The sequence below is a fragment of the Camellia sinensis genome, chromosome 15, assembly GCF_055761805.1.
Source record: "Camellia sinensis isolate YWXY chromosome 15, ASM5576180v1, whole genome shotgun sequence".
Classification (NCBI taxonomy): Eukaryota; Viridiplantae; Streptophyta; class Magnoliopsida; order Ericales; family Theaceae; genus Camellia; species Camellia sinensis.
Window position 1 is genome coordinate 36,486,478 of NC_138975.1, and position 20,175 is coordinate 36,506,652.

Consider the following 20,175-nt stretch of genomic DNA (forward strand, 5'->3'; position numbering starts at 1 on the left):
TGTTTCCTTACTTACTTAGTTAATTCGTTAATTAATTAATATTGTGCAATAATTAGTTTAATTAGCTTAGATTAGCTAGTTTATTTTGTACTATTCATTCGGACCCTCCAAGGAGGGCAATGTTGTAATAAGTGTGCGTGTGTGTGATGCATGTCTTCCAACCCCATGTCTTTCTCCCTTTTATTTACCAGCTTATGATGGTTAGTTTTAGTGCATGTTTCAATTAGCATCTATATGTTCGCATGCTTGCATTCATTCATCTGTATTGCATGCATCGGGCTCGCGCATTAGGCTAACTGCATTGTATTTCAATTCCAAGTTGAATACATGTATCGATTGTTGCATCTCATATGTCATCTTAGAATAGCCGAGCCTATTGTAGTTGCATTATTGCATGTGTTGCATTAGGCATTCTTAGCATAGTTAGGATTTATACACGATTTCTAATTAGCTTCTTTCTTTGGTTCGGAGTACTCGGTAAGTGTTTATGCTTTAGCATCCTTGCATGTGTGTGAGTGACTGCCATGATAGCATGGTTACCATGAGGCTATGTGCTTATGTGATATAACTGCCTGAATGCCTGTGGGTGAAGGTTGGGTTGCTTGAGTTGGAATAATTCGTCGAAACCCATGTTTTAGCCTACTTGCGAGTAGCAAACTTCAATCCATTTTCAAAACAAACAGATATGCGATGCTTTGTTCCAACTTAGGCAATCCAGTCTATACTTGTATGCTGTGCGCATTACATAGTAATTCTAGGCTAATAAACCGGAATAAGAACACATGTGTTTTCAAAAACTCGATATCATGCTTAGTAGTGGCCGATCTTTGATCAGGCGAGCGGGGCTGCTCATGAAATGATCTTCCTCAATCGTACCCAAGTTCCCGAGCCGAGGCAACTTTGGTGATGACGGGCACGTGGCTTTAGGGACGAGTCAGGGTTTCCTAAATTCTCCCAAAATAAAATATTTAGGTGGCGGCTTTGTATCTGGCAAAGCAGTCCATATTTGGCACTTCTTTCTAAAAATCAGTTTTTCAAAACGATTTGCCAGATTTAGACTCTTTGGTGATTTATCGATCTTGCATTGCACTTTGTGAGATTAGATTCAGAACCGTGACATTGAGTCCGAACTGTAGTAAGCCCAATGAACAAAACGGGATTTCTCCCAGAACGTTCGGGGACGTCTACAATAAGTATACAAAGACTTAACACGATGCACAAAAGAGACTTGTACCTCATGAAAATGACAAAAAATTATAATGTGAATCTGTTGACCTTTTCTTGTAAGTATACAAAGACTTAACACGATACACAAAAGAGACTCGTACCTCATGAAAATGACAAAAAATTATAATGTGAATTTGTTGACCTTTTCTGCATTCCAACCCTGCAGAATCTTAATCAAAAGCATTTTAATTTTCTTTTCATTCCAACCATATGAATAAAATAAGCAAAGGTGGACATGGTTTCTATGAGGTCCCTTAAAGGTATTTTCGGGCTGTATTTTGATAATCTGAACCGTTCATATTGTAAGGTTTGTCAAGTATATCATCCATATAAAAAATCAAGTTAATCAAACATCTGTAATCCCATGATCAAGTCTTAATTGTTTTTAAAAAAAAATTATTAAAATCTTGTTAACCGTTTATTTTTTGATAAACAATTGTGCTCTTATTTTAAGGCTACAAATGTCTAATTTACTTGATTTTTTTTTTTTGTAATTTATTATGAAAAAAAATACCATATGCACCTTTTTATAGTGCACTTAATAATATTTTCTTTGATTATGTGATTTATTCTATGAAAAATGAGTCAGACCCCCTTTGTGGAGGACCCCCACAACCCCCTTACTGATCTACACCATTCATGATGTGTGGGGCCCACTCATGTATGTGTGGGGTCCACATCATGAATGGTGTGGATCACAAAGGGGGTCGTGGGGATCCTCTACAAAGGGGGTCTCTATCATTGATGTTATTCTATACAAGTAAAATAACTTGAGACGAGACAGTAGAAATCTCCAATTTTAATTACAGATTTTTATTTGATAAAAAAAATAAAAAGGTGGATACCATATCAAAAACTAATTCTAATCATTAGATTTGGATAATAGAAAAAAATTTAGCCATCATTTAGTAATGATTAATACTGAATACAAGGTGATTTTTGCAACCAAAAAAAAAAAAAAGTAATTTTACTGTGACTTTCAACAGTTTTCTCTTTTATAGTTAGACGTTGAACCCATTTATGATGGGAGTTGGAACCCATTTATGATGGAAGTTGCAGGTGTATTAGGCACAGCTTTACCCTACGTTATTCGTAGTGTCATTGCAGAAAATACTTTTATTTAAATAGGATAGATGGTGCAAATTAGCATTACTATATGAATCATGTTTCAACCATAGCATTAAAGTCTCCAAAGAGCCGCAACATACCTGTTGCATCCCCCACCAACTTAAACATGCCGACCAGACTTTCAAAGCAAAATCATATTAAAATTTCTCCAATTCACTATTATCTCCCCCATAAGAATTGTCTTCGAAATTTCTCCAACTCTTTCGCAACGTCCACAGGGATCTTGAATGGCAACAGATAATAAATGGGCAAATTAGCTAAGTATTTTTGCTTCCACAAGGCCAATTTCTTCTTAAATTTCTCAATTATAAGCTTCCAAGTGCTAATGCAACCCGGGTTAGCTTTGAACTTTTAAGCTAGTCAGTTGTTGTAATGACTTTTTCTGAATTTGAAATAAAAATAAGTTTACATGACTATTTTACAATCATAGGATGATGTAATGGTCGCGATACTCCCAAATCAACATTTTATTATGATATAAACTTCACCACTAAAATCAAAGTAAGGTTACTAGCATACACACCTGCATAAGCATTATAGAAAGTAAACCATAAGGAGAAAATGATAAAATGAAAAGGCAAGTAAGATAACATAATGAAGAAGAGCCCGTCACAAGGATAGATCGGCCAAGTCAAAAGATCTTGAAACAGCCTTGCACCAAGACTCCACCTTTTTCTGCCTCAGATCTTCTTCTAATGTTGGACTGAAAATGGTAGTTTTTTTCCTTCTTTTCCCCAGAAGAAAAAATTTCCTCCTGTCCAAACCCCAATAACTAACCCAGCAGCATAGGCTGCTCCAAGAGCTGTTGTCTCTATGTCAGCTGGTCTTACCACTGGGTTACCCAACAAGTCTGCCTGCAAAACACAAGTTCAAAATGAAACTGTGACATATATCGAGTGCGATAGAGAAAACTAATTAGCAGCCAATTATCAAAATATGAACTGATGAGGAAATATGCCGCAAAAACAAAACTTGAAAGACAATAGAGTAGACTTATAATTTAACTCCGCAAGGAAGATCATGCGTGAATAACACAATATCACAACAAAAATGTTTGAACAAATATTTGCTAAGACTATGAAAGGAAAAATATGATTACTGTGGAAATGTTTGTAATTATCCAATTATATCGGAAAACTAAAATCAAATTGATTAGGCTCATTTTCAATGCAAAATCAATACAATCCAGATCTAGATAACTTTCCAACATAAATAACTTCAAACACACATCAATAAAAAAAAAGTTGTTCTCATGCTAAGCTGACCTAGTTTTAGATTCAATTAAACAGCAATGAAATTCAGCTTATAGCAGAAAATGTGAGGAAAAAAATGAACTGAATTTGCATCAAAAGGTTGTTTAACAGTAGCACCACCATCCCCCCTAAGCAAGAATTCCCCCTTCTCATTTTTGACCTCACCGTTCTCCCCTGCATCCTTGTGCATCGAATCCAACAAATTTTTCACCTGGAAACACATACTCTCGCGCACAGCTCGAGCAATATGAAACCTGTTCATAAACCTCGTAATCCCAATACAAACTCCACAAGCATCATCACGCCACCATGGAGTAAATAATCCATCAAATGCCAGCAAAAAATAAACTCCACCAGTGGAGTCAACCTGCATAGCCAAGTCCCCAATCTCACTAGCAGTTCTAATTAACCCAAGACCGTCTCTAAGCCACTGAACAACAGCTCCTGCAATGGCAATTGAGCCCTCAATAGCATAGTTTGGGGGTGTTCGGGAACTTGGTTTTTGAGTTTTTTTTTTTTGTTTTTTTTCACTACAAGACAAATGTTTTACAACACAAAAAAAAACAAATCCAAACAAAATATCACATCAAACCCCATAATCATTTCACTTTTTCTCTCACAAAAATCACATCCAACCACAAAAAAATTCAACTATCTTCCCAAACACAAAAAATTTTCTCCAATAATATCCTACAATTAAAAAAACCTACAAAAAAACCCACTTCCCAAACACCCACTTTGTCGGAGCATCTGGGCCAAGCTTAAAAGCTTAAGTGCTTAATAGACCATGAGTAGACTGAATCCACTCTTCACTGGTGCTGAGAAGTATGAAAGCCCCAGTTCCAGAAGTACTTTTTGCCTCTCCACTCCTACAAGCTTGCCCCAGCATTGCTGCTTGTTGATCACCGAGACAAAGCAATTGGGATTCCTGGGATTGGCCATCCAGTTGATATTTTTCCAATAATCTCAGAATTACTGACAACTTGGGTAGAATTTCAGCAGGAATTTTGAGCATCTCCAATGTGGATTTATCCCAATCAAGTGTTTTCAGATCCATAAACATAGTTCGTGATGAATTTGAAACGTCTGTGACATGTAAACCATTATTAACACCTCCAGTCAAATTCCAGATCAACCAGGAGTTTATAGTTCCAAACAGGGCATCTTCTTTCTCTAATTTCCTGTACAAAATACAAAATATTATGGTAAATCTAAAATAAAATAAAAAATTAATTCTTCCAAATTTACAAATAAATTGAGTGCAATAGTCTAACACCATATCATTACTAACATGTAGTGTCACTATCCAATAATAGATGCATCCGATAGAGGGATGGAGCCGCGATTTTGTCTTTGTGGGGAAAATATCATATAGTGAAATTTAGACAAATAAAAAGGACTATATTTATATTTTTCAGATCCTAATTTCAATGAATTAAAATATATTAGACAAAATATTCAATGTAAATAAATATATGCATGAAAAAAAATAAATGAATAAATTTTTAATACAAAACCACTTGGTCCACTATGTAACTGGTACACCACATTTCTTTTCAGTTTTTTTTTTTTTTTTTTTTCTTCAAGAAATTCATCAAATTTTCATCTATGACTTTTTTCAACAAAAAATAAATAAAAGTTATTTTCCAAAATAAAAATCTTAGAAGTCATCATGAATCAAAAAACACAAATACAATAAAAAAAAAATTAGAAAAAACCCAAAAACAAAGTTGCTTGTTACATACAAACAATAAATAACCAATAAATCAATAACCCTCAATTAGTAACAATTAGATTACCTGGTGTTATTAGCGGCCAATTAAAAAATGTAAATGGGATTAGGTGGACGCTACTTATCTTCCATTAACCCAATCATGTAGTCTCTCTATAGTAATCTGAGATTTTTCATTAATTGGTAATTAGTAATATTGCCACTCGTATCACCATTATACCTAATATTTAATCCAATTCTTGACCTGGCCACTACTGAACACAACATAGTCATGAACAGTAGATATACATATCACACATAAGAGGGGTTTTTAAAAATTAAGGATCATGGCCACCACATGCCAGAATCTCGCTTCATCCCTAATCGGATAAGTGAATCCCATTATTCAAATATAACTACCATCCAATACAATCTAATAACTACCATATTTGTATAGTGGGTTCACTACTCATGGTAATTGATTATTGAATTATGATGATATGGTATCATATCACTGTTAATTGAATTTTTTTCATTAAATAGAACTACAGACACCCCTATTCACAGAATGGGGTGGCCTTTTTTCTAGGAAAGTTTGCTATGTGGGTAGTGATTGTTTTGGCTCAGGTGAATGGACACAGTGCTGGTTGCTTGGAAGGGGAAAGGAGGGGTCTATTGGAATTCAAGGAGTTCTTCAAATCCAACGGTGCTGATGCAGACCATCTTCTCCCTACCACAGTGAGTGTTGTGATTGGGAGAGAGTCACGTGTGATCGCACCATGGGCACGTTTCAGAGCTCTCTCTGCATAATATCAAAGATGCACCATATATAGATCACAACAATATTTGGCTCATAAATGCCTCCCTCTTCCTTCCTTTTAAAGAGCTCCGAAGCCTCAATTTGTCTTTCAATTTATTCAGTGCTAGGACTGACAATAAAGATATGCAAATCAGCTAATATAACTCCATGAATGTTTATATTTTACTTTTCTAAAAGTACTACTTTCTATAGTTGGCTTAACGGAAGAAAAAAAAATAAAAATTAATGGAGAATACTGAAAATATTAAACATGAAAATTTTCTACACAAGTCTTGTGTTAGAGAAGGGGTGAGATTCTGTCCCGAACACTACTTGGGAGGTGGGGATGGGTAGAGATTTTGGGATAGGTGATTTATCTCATTTTTTCCAAAATTTTCATGCTGGTTTGAGAAGCTGTCGGCTTTGAGAAAATTGGAGACTCTAAATCTTGAATGGAACAAATTTGATGATACCATTCTGCCATCTTTGAGTGCACTTAGATCCCCTAAGATGCTTAATCTTCGTGCAAATAAAATCAGGGGATTATTTCCAGCTCATGGTAACTTCAACTGTGTCTGAAAATTCATGATTGTTTCTTATTTGTTCAGGGAGTTGAGAATTGTTAATCATAATTACAATTGCATAATTATTCTTAATAATCTTTCTATTACTATGTTGTAAACTCATCACTTTGTTGTTTCTTTGTGCAGAATTAGCTTATTTTGGGAACCTGGAAAGGTTGGATCTAAGTGAAAATCAACTTAATGGCATCCAAGGTAAAACCTAGCCTTCTTGAAATTATATGCTTGCTTAAGTTTTCAACAAGTAGAGCAGGAAAACCATATAACCTCTGTAGTTTTTGATGCACTAACAATAATGGACTATCTTCTCCATCCAATTGCATTCTAATCACTGATATTTGGCCCATATTGCATTAATAATTATGATCTGGACTATGCTCTTGGTGGACACAAAAGAACCCCCCAATGAAACCATGAACCCTTTTCTTTTTTCACATAAAGCTCACTATTTTCAGTCAACTTAACAGAAACAATTCTTGGGTGATAGAAAGCTCTAAAAATGAATTGGCACCGAATTAGCCAGTATAAAGTTGGCCAAGTAGAAACTTCAAGATTGTCAAGTTGACTACATTGACTGGTTTTATACATAGCAAGTAAGGATGCTCGTTCCCTTTTGATAAGAGTTCTAAAGTTAAGCTTTATTCCCCATAACCTCAAGAGGTTGGCCTGGTTGTCAAGGCCTGGGGTCTAGGGATGTGCTTCCTCCAAAGTCTCAAGTTCAATACCTCCTAGGTGCAAACAATTTCTTGGTCGCAAGTAAACGGTGAGATTGGTTCCCTAGATTAGTTGTTCCAATAGGCTACATACCGAGTTATCAAAAAAATAAAAATAAAAATAAAAAAATAAAAAAAGCTTTATTCCCCATGAGTAGGAACAAATGAAAGTGTACTGATTCTTCAATTGAATGGCATAGCTAGTAGTTTGTGGTTTACCTAATTATTGTTTTTGGTGAAATAAGGTGTGTTTGTGTGTGTGTGTGCGCGCGTGTGTGTGCACGTGCATTCCATATCACTATATATCATCTACAATTTGAATCAAAGTAAAGTGAAAATCTTTTTAAGAAGTACCTAATTACCTGTAAAAGCAATAAGTCGGTCATTTTCATATATGGTTCTTTGGGGTTGACTTTTAATGACATTTGATCATGGTCATACGCTCAGATTCTAAACTACTGTCTAAGTTGACCGAGATGAGACATATAGACCTAAGTGGTAATCAATTTAACAAGGATGCCTTCAGGATTTTGAATCCCATCCCTTAAGTTTATATCCTCAAAGAATAATAAAGGTATGTGTATTTTCGATTTCTGAAATCCATGCTACTTAATTTAAGTTTTTTTAGCTCCATTTGAGTGTTGAGAAGACTTAAAATAGTTGAAAAAATGAAGTCTTACAACTAGCGAAATTCGCAAACTAAAAGTTTTTTTTTTTTTTTGTCAATTGTATCTTTATGGAATCATCGTTCTCTATTTTCTTCACCTCAATCTAATTAATGAGTCTCTTCACTTGGGTTACAGAATTGACTTATAATCTTAGTAATCTGGAGGTCCTCCTCCTTAAACAGAATCAGCTCAATGGAAGGCTACCGATGGAAGGCAAGAAATTTGTTATTTAAATTGCCTTGGGATCATTCTGCAATCTTCATTGTATTAAGTTCTCTTGGCTCTATTTTACCTTTATCATATGTTTTGGTACGTTTGACATCTGTCCGCCATCTGGAGATCTTAAATTTAAGTGAGAATAATTTCTTTGCAAGTGTTCCTCCATCCTAGGGTTGGACAAACGTCAGGCAAGGCCGGGTTTGGGCCGGGCCAACACTACATAATAAGAGACTTTGTGTCTACCCAAGTCCGGCCCGGCCCTAATATCGGGCCTCTAAATCTGTCCAAGCCCAGTCAAAAAAATAATTATAAATCCCAAATTCACCCATCGGACTATATGTTAAAAAAAAATAAAAACATTCCATAATTAAATTCAATCACACATTATATTTCTTAAAAAAATATATTGACATCATTATAAATTGAAAGATTTTGTATATAAATTGATGAATTTCTTAAATAAACTCAATCACACATCACAACAAATGTGAGTTTCAATAAAATCAACAAAGATAAAGTTTAAATCTCAATATAAAAAATATATATATATTTTAATGTATTACAAATTAATTTAATAGCAAGCCGGGGCTGGGTCGGAAGTAGAGGTGTGCGCAGTGCGGTTCGGGCAGTTTGAGAATAAAATTATAAGCCGAATAGCGGACTAGAGGATTAGCAGATTGACAAATTGCAGTTTGGGCAGTTTTTGGCGAATTGGCGGATTGAAGAATATTCTAACTAATTATCATACATTTGAATAATATATAACACTAATTTGTATAATATTTTTTATATATATAACACCAAGTAACTTTACAGAATATATTTCATATATATAACTACTAATTTGTAATAAATTTAATATCTTAAATATCTCTCTCATTTTTACATTGATATTTCATTAGAGGTTAAAAAAAAAAATATGTATTAACTATAGTAGAGTGGAGCAGTTTGGAACGGGATTATAAATTTTAAAGTTTGAACCATGGTTAGTGGTTAGAGCGGTGCGGATTGATGTAGATCAATGCGGTTTTAGCGGATTAAATGGTATTTTGCACAGCCCTAGTTGGAAGTATAAATCTCAAGCTCAGCCCATTAATATTCTGAGCTAAAATTGTTAGCTCAGCCCGACCCTATGGCCTAAAACAATTTTCCCAAGTCCTAGAAAAATAGGATTGAACCGGGCGGGCCAATGGGCCGATGTCCACCCTTACTCCATCCATAGGAGCATTATCTTCTCTGAAAGCTCTATCTGTGGCTCAAAATAACCTTAATGGTTCTTTACCAATTCAAGGTAAAAATTCTATTTGTTAAGGTTATCTATTATAAACTAAAAGGTCAACAAAATAGAAATTCAAAGGCCAACAAAAATTATATCGAGTATTATAAACGATATGTGTTTCATAAGCTTGTTATTTTGTAGGTTTGTGCAAACTGAAGAAACTTGAGGAGTTAGATCTCAACCATAACCTCTTTGAAGGGATCCTTCCTCCGTGCCTAAGCAATTTGAGATCTCTCAAGTTTTTTGATATTTCTCTAAACCAATTCACAGGAAACATTTCTCCATCTCTTTCTGGAAGTCTCAACTCCCTAGAGTAAATTGATCTTAGTCACAATCGTTTCGACGGTTTATTCTAATTTAGGTCATTTGCAAACCATTCAAACCTTGAGGTGGTTGAATTGATAAGTGGCAATGACAAATTTCAGGTAGAGACTGACTACACAGATTGGATTCCCATGTTTCAATTGAACGTCCTTGTTCTATCAAACTGTAATCTGAACAAGCTCTCTGGCAATGTTCCGAAATTTCTACTTTACCAAAACAAATTAAGGCTCATTGATCTCTCCCACAATAACTTGACAGATTCTTTCACAAACTGGCTATTGGTGAATGATACGGGACTAGAAGTTTTAAACCTGCGGAATAACTTTTTTGTCGGTCAATTTTGTTTGCCATCATACCACTATGTAAATACTTATTGGATGGATGTCTCAAACAATCACTTAAGCGGGCTAATTCAAGCCAATATGGGGCAGATGTTTCCATATATTTCATACATCAACTTGTCTAGGAATGCTTTTGAAGGTGGTATCCCATCCTCATTTGGTACGATGAGTGAGTTGGTTGTTTTGGATTTATCCATTAATAATTTTTCAAGGTAGGTACGAACCAATTAGTTAGCAATTGCAGAAATTTAGGAATTTTAAAGTTATCAAATAACAATTTTTGTGGCCAAATCTTTTCAGTTATCTTCAACTTGACTCATATATGGCATTTGCAACTGAATGACAATCAATTTACAAGGCCTCTAACAAATGTGCTCTCCAAATTGTCCAACTTGAATTTTCTAGATATTAGCAACAACTACATGTCAAGTAAGATTACAAGTTCAATGGATAACATGACATCGTTGGAGACATTGATCTTGCGAAATAATTCGTTTAATGGTCAGTTCCCATGTGCACTGGTTCCAAGTGTGTTTATGGACGTCTCTTATCACTCATTTTCAGGATCAAGACTTTCTTCTTGCTCAACCCAAAACTGGGATCTGTAGAGCTTGTGCATTTGCGAGGGAACAAGTTCACAAGATTAATTCCAAGAGCTCTCTTTAATTCATCAAATCTTTTGACATTTGATATAAGAGAAAACCACTTCAGTGGTAGCATTCCTGATTCCATTGGAGTGGTTTCCAACCTTAGAATTCTTCTTTTAAGAAGGAGCCAATTGAGTGGTTCAATTCCAACTCAATTGTGTCAACTAAATAGGATAAGTTTGATGGACTTTTCCCATAACTATTTCAATGGGTCTATACCCTGTTGTTTTGGTGCTATCGCATTTGGAATGATAGAGGCTAGTTTGCAAGGCTTCATGCAAATGACTGCACCTCTGTTCAATTGGCATACATTTTACAAATATAGAGGTTTCCTAGAAAGGAATTTCAATATCCCTCACAAGAATACCCTGTTTGCCAGTGCCATGGCAGATGAAGTTGAGTTTGTTACTAAAAGCAGGACTTACTCCTACAGGATTGGCAGCATCCTTAATTTCATGTCTAGATTGGATTTGTCATGTAACAAACTAACAGGTGAAATACCTTTTAATGGGTCTCCGGAAGGTTTCTTTCCGACTCATCGAGGATTGCGGCAGGGTGATCCTTTATCTCCTTTGTTATTCATCCTGGTTATGGAGGCTTTGGGGCGTTTGTTGGCTAGAGCGGTGCAAGAAGGTTTGTTGAAAGGGTTTGAGGTCGGGGTGGTTCCAGGGGTGGTGGAGGTGTCTCATTTGTTTTATGCAGATGATGCGCTCATTTTCTGTGATGTGGAGGAGGAGCATATTGGGCACTTGAGATGTGTGCTGTTGTGTTTTGAGGTAGTGTCCGGGCTTCGAGTGAATTTAGCAAAGTCAAAATTGATCCCGGAGGGGGAGGTGGCTCTTCGATTTTGGCCGCTATCTTGGGGTGTAAAGTGGTCTCTTTGCCTGTTACATATTTGGGTTTACCTTTGGGGGCTTCCTTTAAAGCCAAACGGGTATGGGATGGGGTCGTGGATAGGGTGCAACGGCGGTTGGTAAGATGGCAGCGGCAGTATTTGTCAAAGGGTGGTCGGCTCGTATTGATTAAAAGTGTTTTAGCAAGTGTTCTGACTTATTTTATGTCTGTTCACGTGATCCCGGTGTCAGCAGCAAGGCGGATTGAGCAGCTGCAACGGCACTTTTTGTGGGGTGGTGAGGGTGAGGGTGCTCATTATCATTTACTATCATGGGATCAGATCTGTTTGCCTAAGGAGAGCGGCGGCTTGGGGGTTTGGAGGTTGGTCTTGTTCAATTGGGCTTTGTTGGGGAAGTGGTTGTGGCGTTTTGTGGCAGAAAGAGAGCGGCTTTGGAGAAGGGTGGTGGTTGCTAAGTTTGGTATGGGTAAGGAGGAGTGGTGTTCTAGAACAGTGGGTCTTTCTCATGGTTATGGTGTGTGGAAGGGGATTTGGTTAGGTCGGGAGGCTTTTTGGAGGAGGGTGCAATTGAAAATTGGTGTCGGGGATCGAGTTCATTTTTGGAGGGATAGGTGGTGTGGTGACTTGTCTTTAGAGTTTCGATTCCCTTTGATCTTTGCTATTGCTACTAATTGTGAGGTGTTAGTGGCTGCCGTCAAGATTGGGGAGGGGCAATCGACGGTGTGGAATGTGCAGTTGCGTCGCACTGTTTAGGATTAGGAGCAAGATCAGTTGATGGAACTTCTGGGTTTTTTTATATGCTTGGAAGTTTGTGAGGGAAGGTTAGGACTCTTTGGTTTGGGATTGTCCTAGATCCAAAGGTATTTTTACTGTGTCTTCTTTTTATGAGAGACTTGTTCAGGATGGGTTAGCGCAGGATGTTGCTAGGGTTTATCCGTGGAGAGGTGTTTGGGTGCCGGGCTCGCCATCAAAAGTTGCCTTTTTTGTTTGGACAACAAGTTTGGGTGGTGTCTTGACCATTGATAATTTGATTCGTCGTTGGCATATTTTGGTAAATTGGTGTTGTTTGTGCAGTAGGGCAGCAGAATCAGTTGACCATTTGCTTATTCGTTACCCAGTCTCGTCTCGTCTTTGGATGTTTATGATTGCAGTTTTTGGTTTGGTTTGGGTATAAACAGGTTCGGTGCTCGCAGTTGTGCAAAGTTGGGCAGGAGGGCGGGTAAGGCAGCGGCGTCGGAAGGCTTGGCTTCTTGCGTCGCACTGTTTAATGTGGTTGATTTGGTTGGAGCGTAATAGGTGGGTGTTTCAAAGGGTGGTTCACTCCATTCGGGTTAGAGAGACGGCTTCTTATAGTTTTGTATAGTTAGGTGACAGGTTTAGTAGATCCGGATGTGTTGGCTTTTGTAGAATTTGTAGAGGATTTGACTTGTTAATTTGGTCGAGCTTTCAGGGCCACTTTTGTATTCGTTACATCTTCTTGACGCTTTCTTAATAAAGTTAGGTTATTTATCAAAAAAAAAAAATAGGGAAGCTAAGTAATGTTCTTGTACTAAACTTGTCTCACAATCTCTTGACTGGACCCATCCCAAAGACCTTCTCAAACCTTGCCCAAATAGAGAGTTTGGACCTTTCTTACAATAGTTTGAGCGGAAAAATCCCAACAGAACTAATGAATCTAAATTTTTTGGAAGTGTTCATTGAGGCTCACAATAATTTATCAGGTAAAATATTAGACAGGAAAGCACAATTTGGGACCTTCGAAGCGAGCAATTATGAAAGAAATCCATTATTTTGCAATTGGAGAAAAATTGCATACCCATCATTGATTTGCCATACTCGCCAACAACAGCATCCTCAGACGAAACTTAGGGAAAATGGTATGATATTGATCTAGCATTTTTCCTACAAGTTTTGTCAGAATGTACATCACTTTCTTGTTTGGATTTGCTGCTATTCTTTACATCAACTCATACTGGAGACAAAGGTGGTTTTATCTGATTGAGGAGTGTATGTATTCTACTTATTATTTTATTTCTGATATTCTAATATTAGGCCTTCTTAATAATTAGCCATGGTTTGTTTCCATGGACAAGCAAGGACGGAGGCAACATAGACCCTAGAGGGGCACATGCCCCTCCTCAACTTTCTAAAATTTATGTTTTAGTATGGGTTAATAAATAGTTGGATAAATTACACTTGCCTCCCCTGAAGCTTCTGACAAATATAAGGACCTCTCATGTGGTTTCAATAATTATAGAAACCTCCCTTACTTTAATTAACAATATCAAAATCCCCCCCATATGTTGACTGCTGTTCACACAACTAATCGAAATTGTTGAGGTCATCAAAGATAATTACTGAAATGCCCATAATGCCCTCAAGTGTCTTGAAACCCTCCATGAGCTAAGTTACATGAAACAAAACCCAATCTTCTCTCTCTCTCTCTCTCTCCGAGCACTATGAAACACACCCACACCCAAAAATAAATAAATAAAACACAACGTATTCTCTCTCTCTCTCTCTTTCTCTTAGACTTCTCTCTTCGACATCCTCTCTATTTCACAAAGCTAACAACGTCAGCCAAACAACATAGTTAACAATAAACTCAATCAAAAGTAAACAAAACTAATAACTTCACACCAAACAACAACAATCAAATCAAACTCACCCCAAACAACAACAATCAAATCAAACTCACCCCCAACAACTACAATCTTTACAATCCCTATTTCTTAAAAATTTAAATTTAAATTTAAAAAAAAATGTAAAAAAAAAAACAGAAAAAATAGGCATATGTATATATATAGCCACCATTATGAAGCCCAGAAAAATTAGAACCTGAAATCACTCAAAGCCATCTTCAATTCAATTCCTCAACTAGGTAGCTCCAAGAACAAGCCACCGTGAATACTTTTTGACCCTTCAAACATTAAACTTACTTTATTGTACATATACATCCAAATCCCCGATATTCTAATAGAGAACACCAACTATATTACTTACATTCAAAGATCAACTTGCAAAAACTAACTTAGATTACAGGGCATTACTAAAATTACTAAAATTTTCAGATTACAGATAGCATTCGTTGTTTTTAGAGCATTACTAAAATTTTCAATAGCATTCATTGTAACACATGTAAATTAACTCAGATTACAGATACCCATTACATATATATATATATATATATAGAGAGAGAGAGAGAGAGAGAGAGCCTGGAAAGCTGGGAATCACAAGAAAGCTACTTTAATGTGGGTTGAATACAACAGCGCTGCAGCTCCGACTATTCTTCTACCTCCATCGCCCATTGATGGGTCTTCTATGAAATCATTGATGGATCTTCTATGAAATCATCGATGGGTCTTTGTGCTATGGTTGAGAGAGAGAGAGGCGCCTGTTGTCGATGGGTCTTGAATGGTTTAGACGAAATGGGTTGTTGTGGAAGGGATCATCAGATCTACATTTCCCTCTTCCCTCTTTGTCTTTCGTCTCGCTTATGTTACTGTGAGAACACTCGTACGAACATGAGGAAGGCAAAGGGAGAAGAGAGCACCGTCGCGAGGAGGGAGGGAGGGAGGGAGAGAGAAAAGAGACAGAGGAGGGTTCGATTTCACCGTAGAGAGAGAGAGGGAGAGAGAGAGAGCGGAGGGTGCCGGCGGTGGGGGAGAGGAGGCCCGAGGACACCTCTGAGATCAGCATCGCCATGGGTCTGGTGAATCTGCCTTCGGTGGTTGGGGGTGGTGAAGTTGGAGGTTTGGTGGCAATGGAGAGTCTTCTGAGGAAGAGGGAGAAGGTGGAAATTGGGTGCAGTGGAGGGGAAACGCAGAGGCAGAAGAGATGATGATGATGGGGTAATTATCCAATAGAATGAGGTGCATGATAAGATTTAATGAGGAAGTGAACAAAGGGTCATTTTGTCATTTCGTACTCAAATGAATGGGTAATTTGGTCATTTTGTATAAGTAAATAACCTTGTTTGTGTAAAATTGACGGAATGGGAGAATCTTAATATTGTCAGTTAAAATAGGAATTGTTTCTGTAATTATTAAAATTACTCTCAAGAAAGATAAGTGTAATTTACCCTAAATAGTTCTTCATTTTGCTTTTTCTAAATGTGAATATATATATACATATAGGGTTTGGTTATGGTGTGCAACTTACACCTTACACCTTATACCTTACACTTACACCTTTTGTAAAAAATTAAACCTTACACTTACACCTTTTTTGAGGTTGCACACCATGTGCAACCCACTTACACCTTACACCTTACACTTACACCTTACACTTACACCTTATACTTATACTTACACCTTACACTTACACTTTTTGTGTAAGTGGCACATGGTGTGCACTTGCACACTTAAGAAAACTCCATATATATATATACATATATTCTTATTTTTTTTCTTTATTTTAAAATAATTCCTATAATTTGCACAATTCAAATGTTTATTTTGTTACAAAATCACTTTTATCATGTTATAAAGTTTACCATTAAATATTGGGAGATGTTACAACATACACCCTTAAAAATTAGTATACCTTTCATAACTTTTTTACAAAATTTCATAACTTAAACTCAAAACATCATAATTTTTTCACTACAAAAGTCCTAACTTTTTTTCACTGAAAAATGTCATAACAAAATCTCAAAGTATTCTAGCAAAAATCACAAAATGTCATAACAATATCATTCCTAATTTTAGGATGCACATCATAAATTCACCATTTATAACTTTAATACAAAATATCATAACACACATTATAAATAATCATAATGTTCATCATAAAAAATCATAATTTTTTTTACAATGTGCACTATTTGAAAGGGTGCACATTGTAAATTTCTCCTAAATGTTAACATGGCATGAGTTAGATACGAATATGACACAATAATACAAAAAATAAATCAGTTAAAATACTATCAAGAAAAATTCAATATGAATCCTAGATGACGCAGCACAAATATGATTTACACATCATTCCCACCCTTTACTTTCGCCACAAGGAAATCAAAATAACAATCCTTACTTGGTTTCCAGTTTTTCAAAACACTTTTCAGAAAATTTTACTTTCTTATTTTTCATATTTTTTTATTTTTACTGAATTTTTTTAATATTTTAAGCAATTTTGTTTCTTTTCAGACACACCTAACATGAATACACCTAAAAAGTAAAAAAATTGCTAAAAAAATCTTTAAAAAAATTCACTAAATACCAAAAATACAGAAAAAATACAAGAATTCAGTACATTTTTTGTATTTTTATGTATTTATTAATTTTTTAAAATATTTTTTTACAAATTTTTTACTTTTTAGATACATCTAAGTAAGGTGCATCTAAAAAAGTAAAAAAAATGTTTAAAATTTAAAAAATATTCACTAAAAACAAAAAAACACAAAAACTAAAAAAGTCAATTTTTAAAAAGCTTAATCTAAAAAACTCAAACCAGACACAGTGAACGGATTGCATCTAAAGGGACAAAAGTCCTACTCTTGTGGGACAGGGTAAAGATATTTGTTTAATTGGTCATTACGCTCATGAGTAACAATAAATAGGATGATATAAAAAGCTCCTATGGCAATATTAGCAAACAAAGGAAATAAAACTGAGTTATCAATGATGATTACTAATTCACTGTTCTTCATTCATAAGCAGTACAAAGCAAATGCTATTTACAACATTAGTCATACTTGTCCAAAGAAACAAACAATAGTAATTTGTCCATAGCGAAGCTAAAATTTTGGCTCAAAGAGGGCAATAGTAAAGTAAAATGCTATATCTACAATAGCGTTTTCACCTGCCTTCAACCTTGATTGTCTCCACACAAAAAAAAAAAAAAAAAAAGACAAGTATTTTATTAAGAGATTTCATCAAACAATAAGTAATCATTTTACATATTTGTATGTATGGCCCCGTTTGTTTAGAGAGTTAGAGGGGGGATTGGGATTGATAATGAGGTGAGACCCACTAATATTGTGTTTATTTTGAGAGATGGAGAGGGGATTGATAGTGAGCTCCGGATTAGGATGGGCCTCTTCAAGGGGATTTGAATGGGCCTCTAAGACTTGGTATTAGAAAAATAGTCTGGCGGACTAGAAAATTTTTGTTTTTATTTATTTTTTTATTTTATTTTTTACATGTCGGGGAATTTTTTTTGAACATTAATGTTTAATTTTTTTGTATTTTTTGTTAAGTAAAAATCATTATTTTATTTGTTTTATTTTTTTGAAAATTTTTTATTTTATTTTTGTTTTATTTTTAATTTTTTACATGTTGGGCATTTTTTTTAAAACATTAGTGTTTAATGTTTTTGTATTTTTTTTATTATTTTATATTTATTTTATATAAAAATAATTTAACAATCTCTACACTAACAACTATCATCAAAACAAACATACTTTTACTTAATCCCCTCACTATCAATCCCTTTACTAATAATCTCTCCATTATTAATCATCTCACTATCAATCCGTTCCTTTCTACCTCTGAAAACAAACGGATATATTCATTCAAAAGGGGAAAAAAATAGCAATAAGAACAAATTAGGTAGCATTATAAAAAAGAATAGAAAATAAATATTTAAGAACAGCAATGATAGAGACCACTAAAAATGGTGCTCTAAAGCAACCACTAATGATGTGGCATCTACTTTTTTTTTTAAAAAAAAAAAAAAGAACAAACAAACAGACACAACAACACTGTGGCAGTGAATGGTACCCACTGCCACATCATTAGTGGTGGCACTAATTAGTGCTCTCACTCACTCATTTTCCATTAAGAATGGTATTTGAGTGTGCTATTTACTAATATGGTTTTGGCGGAATAAGACAGTTAATGATAGTTCATTTGTTATTCCTTCTAGGATGGTTCGGTACATTTTGAATCAAGTGCGGGAAGTGCAGATGGCTCAGATTTTTGGGGGGAAGAAGTCAGGGAATAATGGTCTAATTCAATGGGATCCTCTACCTCCAGGTTGGCTAAAGATGAATGTAGATGGCTTTTTTGCGTGTAATCCGGGAATGGCAACAATTGGAGGTCTTATCCGTGATCACAGTGGCATGTGGGTGATGGGTTTTTGTCAAAAGGTCGGGTGGGCTTCAACAATGGAGGCAGAAATTTGGGCGCTATGGCAAGGGATCAATATTGCATGGCCTCAAGGATCTCGTAATGTAGTCATTAAGTCCGATTCTCAGGAAGCAATAACTGCAATTCACACAGAGGATGGCAATCACCCACACCGGACTTCAATTTTGAGTATTAGGGCGATGTTGGGGAGAGATTAGGAGTGCTCTATTTGTTTTGCTCCACGTGAAGCAAATATGTGTGCTGATTTTTTGGCACATATGGGGGATCAATTAGAGGGGCTAGTTGAATTTCACAATCCTTTGGTAGAGTTACATTATTTGTTGGCTTTGGATATCACTGATTGGGGGAGGAGTTAGTTTTTGGTGTTTTGGCTTCAGGCCCGAGAATTAGGGCATTGTAAAATATCGCCTAATTCATTGAAATCGTACCGATTCGCATCAATTTGTACCGCTCCATCCGTTAACCGCGATTTAAACTTTAAAATTTATAGGGTAAATCACATTGCCACCCCCTAAGGTTTATATTTATTACAGTTCTCCCCTTACCTTTTGAAAATTACATCCTCCTTCTTGAGGTTTAAAGTTTCATTACAGATTGCCCCCTGAGGTTTAAAGTTTCATAACAGTTCGCCCCTCACCGTAAACAGGGGGGTCAGTGTAATTTCCCAAATGTAAGAGAGAAAACTGTAATAAACATAAATTTCAGGGAGTGTCAGTGTAATTTACCCAAATTTATAATTCACTTTCAAAACTGCTCTGCTCTGCTATAGTTAATATATATATATTTTTTAACCTATAATGAAATATCAAAATGAAAATGAGTGTGAGAGATATTTAAGATGTAAAATTTATTACAAATTAGTAATTACATATATGAAAAATATTATGTAAAATTAATTTGTGTTATATACATATGAAAAATATTATACCAATTAGTGTTATATATTATGCAAAGGTTTGATAATCGGTTAGAATATTCTTCAATTTGCCAATTTGCCCAAAATTGCTCAAACCATAACTCAACTTATAATTTTACTCTCAAATCGTCCAAACTGAATCACGCACACCCCTATCCAAAATACCAAAAAAAATTAAAAAATCACGCTTTCAATTTAAACCGAAGTATTAGCGATTGCACTTTAAACACGGTTGTTGAGAGGCCACTACAACATTTTTTTAGTTTAGTGACATTTAAAAGGGTCACAAAACTATTTTTTTAATGACATTTTTTAGTCTTGTGGCATTTTAAACAAGTGTCATTTATATTCGTACCACGGTAAATACTAGTGGCACCTCAGTGACACTTACAAGTGCCATTACACCAACGTGGCTAAAAATTTTC

At 35.6% G+C, this 20,175-nt stretch overlaps 1 protein-coding gene across 1 annotated transcript; it reads left to right on the top strand.

Moving 5' to 3' along the window:
• Positions 1-9,496: 9,496 nt before the first annotated feature.
• On the top strand, positions 9,497-10,586 carry LOC145812927 (cuscuta receptor 1-like). The gene is made up of 4 exons (XM_082908165.1): positions 9,497-9,590; positions 9,720-9,891; positions 9,940-10,455; positions 10,544-10,586. Exons 1-4 carry the CDS (start codon positions 9,497-9,499, stop codon positions 10,584-10,586), a joined length of 825 nt encoding a protein of 274 aa, XP_082764291.1.
• The last annotated feature ends 9,589 nt before the right edge of the window (positions 10,587-20,175 follow it).